The sequence below is a fragment of the Dermacentor silvarum genome, chromosome 3, assembly GCF_013339745.2.
Source record: "Dermacentor silvarum isolate Dsil-2018 chromosome 3, BIME_Dsil_1.4, whole genome shotgun sequence".
Lineage (NCBI taxonomy): Eukaryota > Metazoa > Arthropoda > Arachnida > Ixodida > Ixodidae > Dermacentor > Dermacentor silvarum.
The window spans coordinates 65,791,022-65,806,231 of record NC_051156.1 but is presented as its reverse complement, the minus strand read 5'-3'; the positions used below and the strand labels follow the sequence as shown (position 1 = coordinate 65,806,231).

Here is a 15,210-nt window from a genome sequence, read left to right as displayed (position 1 = left end):
CCCGAATTTTTAATTATTAGGTTTGTGTAGTATTCTTTCTTTCTTACTCGAATGAGCGATGTTACTTTATTACGAGCCAATCTGAATTGCTGTAGGTAATAGTCATTGTTTTTGTGCATTTTTACTTTTGAATGCCAAAAGTCTTTCTTCTTAATTTGTTCTAAAATGTATTTATTCATCCATGGGCAAATTGGTGTTTTGTAATATCTCTTGTCATGAGTTTCTGTGGACCGCATTATTGCCTCACTTAAGGTTTTGTTTAGTTTAGAATAAAGGGCATTCACATCTGGAACAGATAATTCAGCGGAATAGTAATTCAGCGGCTTGTGTAATTCTTTCCTTCGTTTATGTGTACGCCGAGGTACTAATATTGCTTGACTAATGGTATGACTTGCCGTTGAATTGACACCACGAAGCTATTCTTCTCTTCATTAAAGATCATAATTCCTGATTTGTCTGTGCTAAACTTAAGACCTAGATCTGTAATCTTATTTATTGTCCGCTAGTAGCACAATGTCATCTGCGCACGTCAGTCCAGGGACCTTCTGTTGCACCATTTGCCCATTACGCATGTTGGATAAATCAAAACCTAATTCGCTGTTTTCCAGTCGTCTTTCTATACCCTTAACGTAAAGCGTGAACAACAACGGAGACAGAGGACATCCTTGCTTCAATCCATGGTGAATTTCTATCATTTCTACGACTACCAGAGCAAGTGATTATTCACTGTTTTTGACGCCAGATTGTGAATTGTAAATATTCGGCTCACATGTTTACTCGTCTATAGTTCGGCAACTTTTTTAATATGTTCAAAAAGTTTCTAGGGCCCCTTAGAGCTGCCTAAGTTTCTTTCTTTTTACTTCTTGCAGGGTACTTCCGTGATGATCTGGGCTCGTACGATGGCATGTACCAGCTCCTAGCAGCACTCAGTCTCCTAGCGGCCCTGCTGTACGTACCGCTAGCCATACACGAGTCTTGCAAGAAAGAAACGGCCGACGACGAGACGCCTCAAAAGGAAATCGAGTCGACAAGAATGTAGTGCACGCAGCCGGAACAAAAGAAAAGCAAAGCGCGATGCTTTGCGGGACCGCGACAAAGGCACATTCTCCAGCGTTGAAGTTCCCTGGAAAAATGGCCGGCACGCCTAGTGACGCTTGAGTCATCGCGTGCTTCTTCGAAGTGCGCGTGTGGCAGACTTATATGCATCAAGTACTACTCTAACACAAGGTTGCTAATTAATTGCGGATGTGCACGAGCAAACTACAACAGTGTATAAGAGTGCTAATTATGTTTGTTGTGGTAGTTTACTAGGCGCATCGTAATTGTAATTCATTCACGATTCACGCACATGCTCCAACTTATGTGCATAGCCGCGTTGACTGCAGACGAGCATTCATGGTGGCACGACCAAGTAGTTATGCTGGGAGCCTAATGTGTGCCTTTCTTTTCTTTTTTTTCTTTTTTTCACATCGCTTCCCGTTCTATAATGTTGACTTCCTGCGCACACTGCCTGCCACGGAGAAACTAAGTTAAGTCATGGTGTTTTACGAGCCAAAACCACGATCTGATTATGAGGCACGCCGTAGTGGGGGACTCCGGAATAACTTGGACCGCCTAGGGTTCTTTAACGTGCACCTAAATCTAAGTACACGGGTGTTTTCGCATTTCGCCCCCATCGAAATGCGGCCGCCGTGGCCGCGATTCGATCCCGTGACCTCGTGCTCAGCAGCCCAACACCATAGCCGCTGGGCAACCAAGGCGGGTCACGGAGAAATTAAACATGCTCACTGCGTTTTTCATGGACGTGTGGGTACAACCGAAAGTGCCTTACATTTTTAGGCTGTACCGTATTTTCGCCTTCAATTCGCATGACTAGATGGCACCGCTCTGTAAGTACTCGGCTTTCTCTCAAAGCATATTACCTAAAAACTTGGACCTCCTCTCCGTGCTTGACGTTATACCATCAGCTCCGCAACACGTCAATTTTTATGCTAATGGCTCACATAGCCGAATGCATACCCGCCGCGGTGGCTCAGCTAGCTATGGCGGTGCGCTGTTGAGCACGAGGCCGCGGGATCGAATCCCGGCCGCGGCGGCCGCATTTCTATGGAGGCTAAATGCAAAAACGGCGTGTGCTTGCGTTGTAGTGGACGGTAAAGAACCCCAGGTGGTCAAAATTAATCCGGAGCCATCCGCTACGGCATGCCTCCTAATCAGAACTAGTCTTGGCACGTAAAAACCCCGAAAGAAGAACATAGCCGAATGTGACTCATGGAGACAAGAGCAGGCCATTTTCATTATAACATTACGGTAGCTGAGGGTGTGCAATATTATAGGATAGCAACAGCGCGAAAAGCATGCAGGAGGGGAAAAAATTAGGAGACAGCGTTGCCCCTCACGATTGAAGCCTAATTTGCCGACTCAACACGTGATTACCACGTCGGAGCGTACGGTAGGTTCTAATGCTCCTGCTTTTCATGCAAGGCAGCCGAATTATGGTCCTGCGGGAAGGAAAAGGTTAGGAGGGAGTATCGCGCAATGCGATGGAAGCTAAGCATGTCGGCACAACACGTGAGAATCACGTCTGAACGCGTGGTAAATGTTCGGGCTCCAGCTCTACATGCAGCGCTGCGGCGGGGCCGCCGAACGAGTACGCATTGATTAAAAAGCAACCGAGCTCCAAACGGCTCCGCAAATCTCGATTCTTGCTTCGCGATCTCGACCAAGAGGTCACGTGTTGGGCCGACACTGAGCAAAGGGCTGGCGTCGCGGAGCGTTCGCTTGGCAAGGCTGGCTGCGTGACGTCATGCTCTCTCCTAACGTTTTATTCCTGTATGGTTATGGTCGAACAAGTGCCACGTTGATTAAATACTACCGCGAATCAAGCATTCCCGGCCAATACACTGTCCCTCAGAGGACATGTGTTGAACTGATAATGCGAGGGAAAGAGCAAATGGGATGACTTCCCTTAGAGCTCGCTTGCCAAGGCTGGCTCCACTGACGCAATGTTTTCTATACTAGTTGCTTTCCTTCCTGTATGGCGTAGAGTGCCCCGGAGTGCAGCGCCACTTTGATTAGGACCGAACATGCGGAGTCATCTAGCCAGTGCTGCAGGCTGCCGGTCGGCACCTATGGGCCGTGTCCTTCACACGATACAATATGTACTGCGAGCCTCGATTGGAAATTAGTATGGGCGCAACGCTACTGTGGTTACGCAAGTCTTCTTGAAGAGTAGTGAACTGGGCGACTGCAAAGCAACTGCCTTAGACTGCAAAGCAAAGTAATGCTCTTGCATGTTTATATGCGTCTTTTCTGTGTAATGAAGCCCATAAGTGCAGTGGAAGTCAACCAACTGTAGTTGGCGCTCACCACAACTCCTTACTTTAACTTCTTGTGAGTTAACACTACGTATTACATTCCACGTCCTAAATTGGTGTAGTTGCGAAGTTAAGTTGTAGCTAGAATGCTTTTCTTAAGGCTTCCTACCACTCTACTTTACCTAAGTCTTCGCATGACCTTCACTTAGGAATTAGTTTGGCAGCATTGCAGATGTTAGGTTTTGTAGCTCGTTAAACGTTAATAAATGTCAGTGTTCATCTTGCCAAATGTAACGTATGGAAATGGTCACTACAATAAAGCCATCAGGCCCATGTTCACGTTCGTCACTGCCCCCTTAACGACGTTCCTCTTAACTCAACTTACAAGAGCTGCTTCAGTTTAATGCCGCCTCACAGCGATGAATATGCCAAATCAGGGCTTACCTAAGGCATTTTATTGTCATAGCAATAATAAGAACGCTCCAGGTGTATTAGAGCCATCGGCGCTGCTGCCGTCGCTGACGCGCTGTTGCGCTCTCGAAAGCGTATGCGTTTCTCGTATGTGGGGGGTTAGCGCGTAGCTCTATGGTTAGCGCCGCCCTAGAGACGCAGAGTGCGTTTTGCTGCAACAACTACGAAGCATGGCGGACGCAGCAATAACGCTCCTCTTAGGAGCCAGGTCAGCGCCAGGCCTTCCGCTGCCACGGACCGCGCTAGAATGCTATAGCGCTTTGCTAACGTTCCAGTGCGGCCACACCACTGTTGACTGGAGCGTTGTGCCCACTCACGCTATAAGGATACTATACTGAATCACAACCTAAGAATTCAGTACATCTTCTGCGGCTTGCCACGCCTCATCCCCGAGCCAGCGAATGGTGACTGCCATTTGCCAGCTTGTTCTTTGGAACCGCCGGCCCAGCGGCAACATGGCATGCATGGCAAGCGTTGGACCTGCGCAAAACTTGCTTCTCCCTCCCGGCGCGGAGTCAAATACGCGAGCAGAAGTCATCGGGAGGCACACTGTTTGCGCTCCCCGTGACAGCGACAGAGCGCCTTCTCTACCGATAAGAGTTTCCCAACTATTACTTATTTTCCTCCCCATGCCATCCTTAGTGCAGTATGGTTGAGGTGTCCTGCTTTCGAGAAGCAGTTACTGCACTGCACAAACTTTTTTCATATCAAATTCCCATCAAGAAACAGAATCTCTAATCGCCACAACAGATGCTCACAGGTCCGCTACGAGTTGGTTACTTGAAACCTTTGCTCCCGCGACTTCTCGTGCACGGTGGATCGCGACCCGGCTAGCTAGCCTAACGTAGCGGGCGCGCGTATTCAATGGATCTTCCGGTGAGCCTTTGCCCGCAAGGCTGCCATTCTGTGTTGGGCCTTAGGTTAATAAACGCGTGTATATTGGCGATCTGGCTGCGGAGCCTTCTCTACGCCGTATCGTAGAGTCATCGAACCATGCCGAATTGTCCTTGGTCACTCGACCACAGTTCAAAACGAACAGTGGTTGTACATTTTTCCGTGTTTCAGTAAATGATCAGTTATAGTCTGTACTTAAGTTGTCGCTTCATTACTTATCTCTCTCTCTTAGCTCGCTTCAAAACTGACATCTGATGGTTCTGCCGTAGCCCGGGACGTGTAAAAGTAAGCCTCGCACAATCCCTGACGATATCGGGCATGACTTCATGCACAATCGGGATTTAAACTTGCCAAAACTTTGATCTTACTAGCCATAATATGCTTGATGGCGAAACTAACCGAACATGAGAATCAAGGAAGCACTAACGATACTAAAACAGACTGAAACATTGCCACAATCTCGATCAGGCCCTTGTCAGTGTCCATGAAATTCCAACGAATCTAGAACCTGCCTGTACTAGAAAAGATGCACACAGCTAAGATCTCTGTTGCATAACTGCGAGATTCGTGCAATATATTCGTACAAGAGGTAGGTGAGTAATCTAAATGAGTCATACATACGTCTGTTTCGTTAATGTGAGCTGAATTAAATAAAACATGTGGCATTTATATGGCAACACGTGTATGGTGAATAAGAAGCATAGCTCCTCAATGGAGTTTCGTGGCTGTCATTATGATGTTTGCATATGAATCCCGCTTCTTGCTTGTCAATGAGCGATGATGAAAGTATTCATCCTGAACATCCAACCATCGATGTGTGGCTTGCACAATGCAGCTGTTTCTTCCGAACGGCTATTCTAAACGCAGCGTATCACATCATTACGGCTACCGCGCCATTGCGTAAAAGTTCTTTATTGTCCGTTTCTGAGTATTGTACTTTTTGAAAGTGCATTGATATCATTCTTTGTTGTTCAGTGCAGTTACGAGTGAAATAATCATTCATAAATCCTTATCAGCGTTTTGTAAAAGACGCGCTCGTAAACATATAGCAGGAAACAGTTTGTTTCATGTTTTATTGTAAAATTGTGAATAATATAAATGGTACGATATATATATATATATATATATATATATATATATATGGACTCGCCTGACCTGTATAACTGATGGCCCTCTATAACGCACCTGTTTTGCCATGGCTGCGGTGAACACATCGTTCTTTATTTCTGACATTTTTGTAGCATCAAAGGTTCCAGGTGCAAAAGTTTCCCTGAGCACGATTTTAGTTAAAAAACTAAATTCAATGTCGTTTGCGATCAACTGCACATAACACGCTTGTGCGAGCTGTGTTAAGTATTTCGTAGCACACGCGAAGGCGTACTCATCCTACGCGTAACCACGTTCCTAATGCCATTGTTTGGAACTTTTGTTAACAACGGCGACTTCACATACATATGCATCGGTTTTCCATACTAAGCCAAGCAACGCCAAGGACTGCTGCAACGTGTCCTTCGTAAAAAGAACTACTGATTCGAGAACCAGTGAAGTGATAATAATCACTATTATGGACTTATCCACCCAAAGAACAACAACATCTTATCTTTTGATCATGTAAATGCTAGAAGTAGCTATTACAAAATACCTTGTGTTCTGTATTGGAATGGCTGCCAACAAACATTGTGATAACTATGGTCGAGAGGAAACACTTAAACACGTCTTGTGCGACTTTCCTTGGTATACAGTACATAGAGACAACCGCTCGCGCCTGCGCTAGCTCGCTTTGACGACAGGCCATTGTCAGAACAAACAATTTGAAGGCGAAAGCCTTATATGCCTCATCGTTCAACCGACCTTCAACTTCCTTGAGGGAAAACCGTGTCCTCGAGGCGGCAACGTACACGATGATGACTCGGTATTGTAATGCACTTACTACACCGACCCGGCATCGTGTCTTACCTATATGCAAACGCTGAGGCAACGATTGTAATGGTGCGCGGGTCACCGTCGTCATCCTGTTAATTAAAATAAATTTAATTCAGGCACTCGAACCCAAGACCTTCGGTAGGAGTCGTACGCTCGAGCTTGTGTGGGAGTCGAAGCCACCACCTTTGGCGTTAAGCCGCAGTTAATTGAGGCACAGTTAATTATATAGAGTTAATTAAGGCATTCGAACCCAATACCATTGGTGGATGTCGAACCCATGATTTTTGGCGTTAATTAGGGCGAGGTTAGTTAAGGCACAATAATTTAAGGTAGCGTCAATTAAGGCACTCCAACCCGCGACCTTGGTCGGATAAAAACATGTAATAACAAGTAACACTGCATTCGAATGACAATGTCAAGTAATTTAATTAGTGTCTCTTTAATCGCGCAAGCTTTAGCCTTCACCCCCTTTGGCGTATGTTAAAGGGACTGTCAATTTTTTGGAATACCGACCTGGCAAGTCGCAGCAACAGAGGGATACTAACATATTGTTGCACTTATTACGGACACCAAAGCCTGCTCGAGCGACCCTAGCACTGAAAAGTATTAAGTGTTAATGTCATCCTGTGCTGTGAACAGCAGTTATTGTGTGCATTTGCTTTATCTCTCTGTCTCTATCAATTGCCCCCTAATCTTGTTACCTCTCTCTCCATCGTCCTCTAGTGTAGGCTAGCGAACTGTATTTTCGTGCTAATTAACCTTCTCGCCTTTCTTTCATCTTTAAGTATACGATGACTGTCGAAGTTGTGGTTTGTGCTCAAGCCACAAAAATTGGTAACATTTCTATTAGTTTTTAAACGTCCGCGATGTTGCACTTTACAAATGTAAAAATGTCTCTCAGCTACGTAGAGGTAGAATGCCTACAGTTTTATGGCGCAATCATTTTGTAGCATGTGTACTGACGGCATAATTGATATAGTGGCGGAAACACTGTGACAGAAGCTACTGCAATAAATTATGATATTTTATGTCGTGCCTCGAATACTGTGTACACGACGCTGAATGCTAGAACAGCTGGAAAGCAGAAAGGCGCATTTGCTTGGCCCGTCTTTTCACGTCCAGTTGGCATACAAACTTCACCTACGCCTTTCCCTTCATGGCTCAGGCCTGGAGGCAAACTAATAAAAAATGCCTCAGATCCTACGAGTTGGAATCTACATACAGCGAAGCTTTGCGTGACTGCGTAAACAGTCGAAACACGAGTTCGTGTTTTTCTGGTTCTGTTTTTTCCCGCCGCACGGCCGGCCGCCGCCGCGGATGCGTAAAGCCCCGGAAAAAAGTCAGCGCAGCTTCAATTCAATTCAATTCAATTCATTTTATTGAGAAGTAAATTAGTACATAGACAGTAGTATACAGGAAGGGGTCCCAAAGTAAAAACTGCAGGCGGGACCCCTTACGATGAATTAAATATCGAGTAATGAAACGAAACTAACACTGCATAACACTGCTTCAGTGACTTAACGTTGCGAAGACGAACGAAAAGCGGAGCTGGTGGCGTCAACTTGGCTTTTGTAGCGAGAGTTACATTGGCCACATTCACGTCGTTTCGCTGTGGCCGTTGGCCACACCACGAGCTGAGCCGTTGCCTAGCAACCGCCGCAGCTGGCAGCGCCACTCGCCGTGCCATCTGACGTCGTCTGCTCGAGTTACCATGGCACGGCGACGCGCCGCCGCCGCAGTTGAGTTGCAAGCGTTCGCCGCTTGCATGTGGCATGACGTCAGAGGAGGAGCCGGTGGAACCTCGTTGCAACAGAGGAGGAGCCGGCGTTGCATCGTATATATAGAAGGGGCGGCTCGGTGAGATTCGTCGGCAGATATGGAAAGTGAGTCGGAGAGACTGAAAGAAGCCAGGCTTCGTCGTCGGAACGAAACCAAGAGGAGGCAGCGAGCAGAGCAGACGGAGGAAGAACGAGCCGCACGCCTCGAGAAGCGTCGTGAGAGAGAGAGAGCAAGCGGCCAGGCCAGTGGATGCAGATGAGGATAGCACCCGAAACGTGTTCAAGTCACTGGACGACAACCCCTTATCCTCCCGCCTCACCGACCATCAGGCCGTCTTTGTGGGAATTGAGAAACAACAAAATGAAGACTTTCAAAATAATTGCGTTACACTTTTAAAATGTCTAGTGATTAATGTAACCATAACTTAACGAGAGGTAACAACCAAACCTAAACACTCAGACGTACGAAGCTAAACGATAAAGATGTAACGGTAGAGAGAACCAAGCTAAGCAATAAGATTAACCGTGTCTCCCCTGACTCCAGTTCCTCGAATATGGATGACTATTCGTGAATTAAGCGGCCCTGTTGTTCAAACACAACGATTTCGTGCTCTCTCAATAGCCAGGGATACTTCAGAATTAGAGATTACTGAAGAATTCTGCAAGATTATAACTAGAACAAGCATTTCTATTACTTTTCCTGAGTTTCAAAATTCAGTTAAAATGGCAAAACAAAAAACTTTTGCGTGTTTTCAGTCACATCATGTGCAATTAGAGAATGAATTCTCTATGAGCTAAAATGTGCACTTGCGTCTTGTAAGACAAAGACTGCTGCAGGTCCAGATTCCATTACATACAGTATGTTGCAAAACATGGGACCTAATGGTCGATTGGCACTTTTGAAGTTACTGAATGACTTGTGGAAAAAGGAGTATCTCCCTGACTCTTGGAAAACAGCACGTGTGATACCTATATTGAAGCCTGGTAAAACTCCTCTATCTCTTTAGTCTTTTCGTCCTGTGAGCCTGACGAGCTGTCTGTGCAAGGTCATAAAGAAAATGATTGACACTAGGCTGCAATGGTGGTGGGAGCAAGCAGAAGTACTTTCAGATCACATGACAGGATTTCGAAGGCGGCGATGCACCATGGATGCAATTTTGGATATCGCCACCTATATTGAACATGAACGAGCTAAGGGAAATGTCACAATAGCGGTTTTTTTAAACATTAAGCGAGCCTTCGACACAGTCAGCCATGCTCATATATTGTGTGGCCTGCTAGAACTGGGAGTCTATGGAAGGACGGTACGGTGGATATCCAACTTCTTGAATGGCAGATCAATATTTATTCAAACAAGCGAAGGAAAAAGTTCCTCTCATAATCTTATTCAAGGAGTCCCACAAGGCAGTGTCTTAAGCCCGTTTCTATTTAATTGTGTAATGGCGGATTTATCACGGAGACTTCCACCTGCACTACACTACTCTATATATGCGGATGACGTTTGTATTTGGGCCTCTGGTTCATGTGCTAGCCTTGTTCAATCAACTTTGCAGGAAGGCCTAAACATTGTGGACAAATTCTTAAGAGAAAGAGGAATGGAGCTGTCTTACAGTAAGAGGGCTGTGCTACCATTTACCAGAGGATGCGTAAAAGACTTTCAGCTGTGCCTTAAGGGGCAACGTTTAGACCTAGTAAAACAACACAAATTTCTGGGGGTTATACTAGACAGACAACTTTCTTGGAATGCTCACATTAAAGCACTCGAAGAACAAATAAACTCAACAATAAATGTTCCTCGCCGCGTAGCAGGCACGACATGGGGAGGGTCGGTTTCTTCTCTACTGAAAGTGCATAATGCACTTATAAAGCAAAAAATAGCTTATTATTCACCTGTTCTGCATGGAATTTCCCGTTCATCAGAAGAGCGACTTCAACGGTTAATAGCTAGGAGCCTTAGAGTATGCTTAGGTGTTCCCCGAGCAACCTCAAGTTCCTTAGTAATTGCAGAGGCACGTCATCCTCCATTCCCAATTATGAGGACGGTTGAAACCTGTCGACACTACTTTCGCGTTTCAGTGCAGCACAAAAGGCACCCATTAGCAATTACACTTATTGAGAGAGACAGGGCGAACATCAATACTGTGATTCAGGTGCAAAAAAATCTACTACCACAAAACGAATTTTGGATCTCAGATATTTCCTACCCTCCATGGCGACTTATCGCCCCAAAAATTGAACTTTCCGTTGACGGAATTATTCGCAAACGAGACATGTTAATGCTAGCAGCCGTACAACTGGCGCTGTACCAGATATACTTTCGCTACCCTGGATATATTCAAGCGTATACAGACGGTTCTTGTCAAACAAATTCTTCTACAGCTGCCTTTGTCATTCCAGAATGGAACCAAATACAGACGTTTAAACTTTCTCACACATCATCAACTACAGCAGAGCTTTTTGCTATATTGTCTGTGTTACGATACATAAATTCAACGCAAAAAGGGAACCAATGGGTCATCCTCTGTGACTCACAAGCAGCTTTGTCGTCACTTCGTGGTGGCATCAGCAATTCCCAAAACATGGCGTTGAAAAAGAGAGAGAGTAGATTTTAATGAAGAGAAGGGAGGAGAGGTCGGCCTGGAGAGCGTGTCTCTAGCCTGCTACTCCTCACTGGGGTAAGGGGAAGTGGGAGATACAGAGAGAGGTAGGTGACAGGTGATTATGATATCGTACAATGAGCTACTATTTACACACGTTGTCCAATACGCGGTTGTGCACTTTTCACACACTACACGCAGGAGTAGTGTTGTCCACACAGAATGTCATCCCACAAACACATTTCGCGCACTGCACACTGCACAGTTCCTAGAGACGACCGTCTAAGCCCGTCTCACACATAAAGTTCAAAAGTGATCTTATGGTGCGCTGGGCATGATCAGCGCTTCTCCATGCGCCTAAAACCTTGGCTTCCGAAAAGGGGCGGGAGTCCAAACAGTCAACACTACGTTTTAGTGTCCTTCGCTCGGTCGCATATTGAGCGCACACGCAAAGTATGTGTTCTATTGTCTCGGGAGTGTGACAGACGCTACAATCAGGGGCCCGTTCTCGTCCAATCTTGTGAAGGTATTTGCGAGTGTACGCCACACCAAGCCGTAATCGATGGATAAGTGTTTCCTGGCCTCTCCGCATCCGAAGTGGAAGTCGGAATCGCAAACCGGCGTCAAGTCTATAGAGGCGCTCTTGTCGATGTTCGGGGTTGTCCCATTGTCGCTCCATAGACGTTTTGATGGAGTTGTGTAGCAAGGCGTTGATGTCATAACGGCAAAAGGGAAGTTTTATAATCTTCCCGTCAGTGTGCGCCATTTTTGCTTCCGCGTCAACCTGCTCATTTCCGGCTATTCCACAGTGGCTGGGAATCCACTGCAGTGCAATGGTATGTCCGGATTGAGACGCCTCAGTAAGCAGAGCCATGATGTCGTAGATTAGAGGGCTATATGCGCTTCTGGGATTCATATAATTGCAATGCTTATGAGTTGCAGCGCCGGTTTCGAGTCGCAGAACACTGTCCAGTTAGCGAGGTTTTGTTGTACTATGCAGCGGACTGCTTCTCGAATACCGGTCAACTCAGCTGCTGTAGACGATGTTTTGTGTCCTATCTTGAACCGCTGCGTAATCCCCATCGCAGGTACCGTGTAAGCTGCCGCGGAAGAGGTCTGTGTAACAGAACCATCTGCAAAAACATGTTCGGTATATCCGTACTTGTAAGCAATGTAGGATAACGCGAAATGTTTGAGACCCGCAAGCGGCATTTCCGACTTTTTCGTTATTCCGGGGATTGAGATTTTCACCGTCGGCTTTGCCATCGTCCAGAGTGGAGCTTCCGGTATGCCATGTGGTGCGAAGTCCGACGGCAGTAGATCCCGTTGCGACAATACGGCTCCTGAGTAGGCGGCGTCAGGCCGTATACTTATGACATTTGTCAGTGAATGATTCCTATGCCTTGTCAGTAGTCTTAAATGCACTCGCATTGGCTCATGTTGCAGATACACTCGAGCTGGGCATGCGCGTGCCTCTGCAATAGTGCCCCATGTGGAAGTACATCGTGGTAACCCTAGGCAAATTCTTAGTGCGCGAGCCTGAGTGCCTTCAAGTGTGCGGAGGGCAGATGAACTAATCCCAGAAAGTACAGGTGCGCTGTAGCGGAGGTATCCAACAAAAAGTGCCTGGTAGAGCTGCAGAAGAGATGATTGGGATGGCCCCCACGATTTTCCAGACATATGTCGAATGATTTGTGCAAAGCTGTCCAGCTTTTTTCTCAATGCAGAGATGTGTTTCGACCAAGATAAGTCACGGTCGATGGTGACTCCGAGAAACTTATAGTGGGTTACCGAAGGTATAACCTTGCCATCAATCATGACGGGGTAGCAGGCCATTGACTTCCGCGTAAATGCCATGGCGGCACTCTTAACTATGGGAGTTAAGACGGGCGTCTTAACTCCCATAAGCAGCATTCGCAAGGAACGAACCAATTGTGTAAGCATTGCCTTGATTTGCCCATCCGACGACGAAGCTTCGCGTTCATGCTGGCGTTCCGGCTGCACTTCTGCACTCCGAGACGGCAGGGCAGGCCATATAGTAGTGTCCTTGGTGTTCAGAAGACTAGACGTGGCTACAGGCCCTGACGATTGAGGAAGAACAGGAGCGCGCGTCGACTTTTCATGAGGCACCCGTTGTCCTGTTGTCGATGCTGATCTCCTCCTGCGATTACGTGAGCGCCTCTGGCGGCGGTGTATCTTGGTAGCCGCTTCTCTGTGTGTAGAGCGATCTCGCACCATTTTCCTTAGCACGGACATTTCAGTCTTTAATTTTGGACACTCCTTCGACGTTGCCTTGTGTGGCCCATCGCAGTTAGTGCATTTCAAGTCAGACCCATTACACGTCGACTCATCATGATCACCACCACAGCGGGGACATGTCATCCTGTTTGAGCACACAGCACTTACGTGCCCGATTTTCTGACATTTACGGCACTGTAATGGCCTTGGGACGTATGGACGGACAGGATGTCTCACATATCCCACTTTCACATGTGATGGTAAGTTGTGTCCCTCAAAAATGAGCTTTATGCACCTCGACCGTCCAAAACGGTGTATGTCTGTGATATGGACAGTTGAGGATATTAGAGTTGGGAGATCACCATTATCAATATCTGTATCCACATCGTAGATCACACCAGCCGTGGTACTGCCTCCTTGTACGATGAATGAGCGGACAAGGATATTTCCCAACTGAGTTACAGCCTTTAAAGTGTCAAGGATGCTTCGTGTAGAGACATCAACAGTAAGGATGTTTTTTCTGCTATTAATACGGACCTCTCTGATTTTCCCTGGAGCCAGCCTCTCGAGATAGGCAGTGAGAGTTTGCCTATTGAGGGAATTGAGGTTGCCAGTAGCAGCGATGGGGATATAGGCGATTGTATACGTCTGCTGTGAGGGCACCTTATTGTAGTTGAGCTCACTCACGCTTGAAGTCCTGGGAAGTTTCCTCTTCAACCGGCGGTTTGTGGCCACTGTATATCCACCGTCGGATTCCATGTCGTCCACGTCAGAGCCGCTCGATGACCCTGGCAGAGTCATGTGCAGATGGTCGGACGCAGCAGACCGACGTTCAGCTTGGAGGCCAGCCCCCAACCGTGGCGGCAGAGGGGGCGGAACGTCCGTCATTGCTTTCGATACTGTACCCGCCACGGAGGCATCGGTACGCAAAAAGTTGAATGAAAAACCAGAGCGAAGCAGGAACAGCAGCTGATCAAGAACTCGTCTTCTTCCTCCATGGCGTTAGTTTATGAGACACTAAAGGAGCTCACAAAAGCAAGTGAAAAAACTCGCACAATAATGTTCCAATGGATACCTGGGTACTGCAATATCCCTGGGAATGTTGCAGCATACATGGCTGCTAGACAAGTACATATTAATACCGACACACATGGTCTGCCTCTAACGCAAGGAGAATTGCGACACATACTGAGACAGATCTCAGTCCGTGGTTGCAAAGCGACATGGTTTGATCAGAATTCGAAACCTTCCGATTTATTTCACATTGACTCTGAACTTGAATTCAAAGTCCCGTCCATATTAAATACAACCAGAGCCTTCGAAACACTCATTCACCGTCTGCGGCTCGGTACCGCGTACACAAAACATTTTCTACAAAAAATATCAAGAGCTGATAGTCCGGAATGTACTTGTGGCCACGCGGATGAGGATGTGCAGCATCTTCTGTTAGAATGTCCGTCACACGATACACACAGACAACGTTTAGCACGTTATTTACAGACATTAGACCGCAGGCCCTTCAGCCTCAGGCCCTTCAGCCTCAGGAAGATATTAGGTCCTTGGCCAACATATTCGTTGCAAAGACGAGCGTTAATGGCCCTCCAAAGATTTCCAGACGCGAGCAATATTCTCGGAAACTATTGAAAAGAGTGTTTATCTGTGATAAACTCACTCTATGGTCAATTCGACACCTGGGTTGATGTAGTTTCTTTTGAATCGAATCCATGCTATCTTATGTGCCGTGATTTTAGTATAATTACGTGACCGGACTTTGTGTTTGCTTTAGTGCAGCTATGTGACTGAACTTTGTGTGCCCTTTTTCTGAGTGGACTTTCAGTTTTAGTGTGACGTTAATGTACTTATGTGACTAGATTTTGTGTTTCCCCTAATGCGCCTTTGTGAACTGAACTTTGTGTTGCTGTGTTTCTGAGTTGACTATCAGTATTAGTGTGGTATTAGTGCACTTATGTGACTGGACTTTGTGTTATTGTG

At 46.4% G+C, this 15,210-nt stretch overlaps 1 protein-coding gene across 1 annotated transcript in view; it reads left to right on the top strand.

Annotated features, from left to right (window-relative positions):
* LOC119445478 (monocarboxylate transporter 3-like) overlaps positions 1-5,726 on the top strand; it is a 117,265-nt gene extending 111,539 nt beyond the window's left edge. The window contains exon 5 of the mRNA XM_037709760.2: positions 870-5,726. Coding sequence (XP_037565688.2) covers positions 870-1,039 — 170 coding nt within the window. The 3' untranslated portion in view covers positions 1,040-5,726. The remainder of the gene's footprint in view (positions 1-869) is intronic.
* The last annotated feature ends 9,484 nt before the right edge of the window (positions 5,727-15,210 follow it).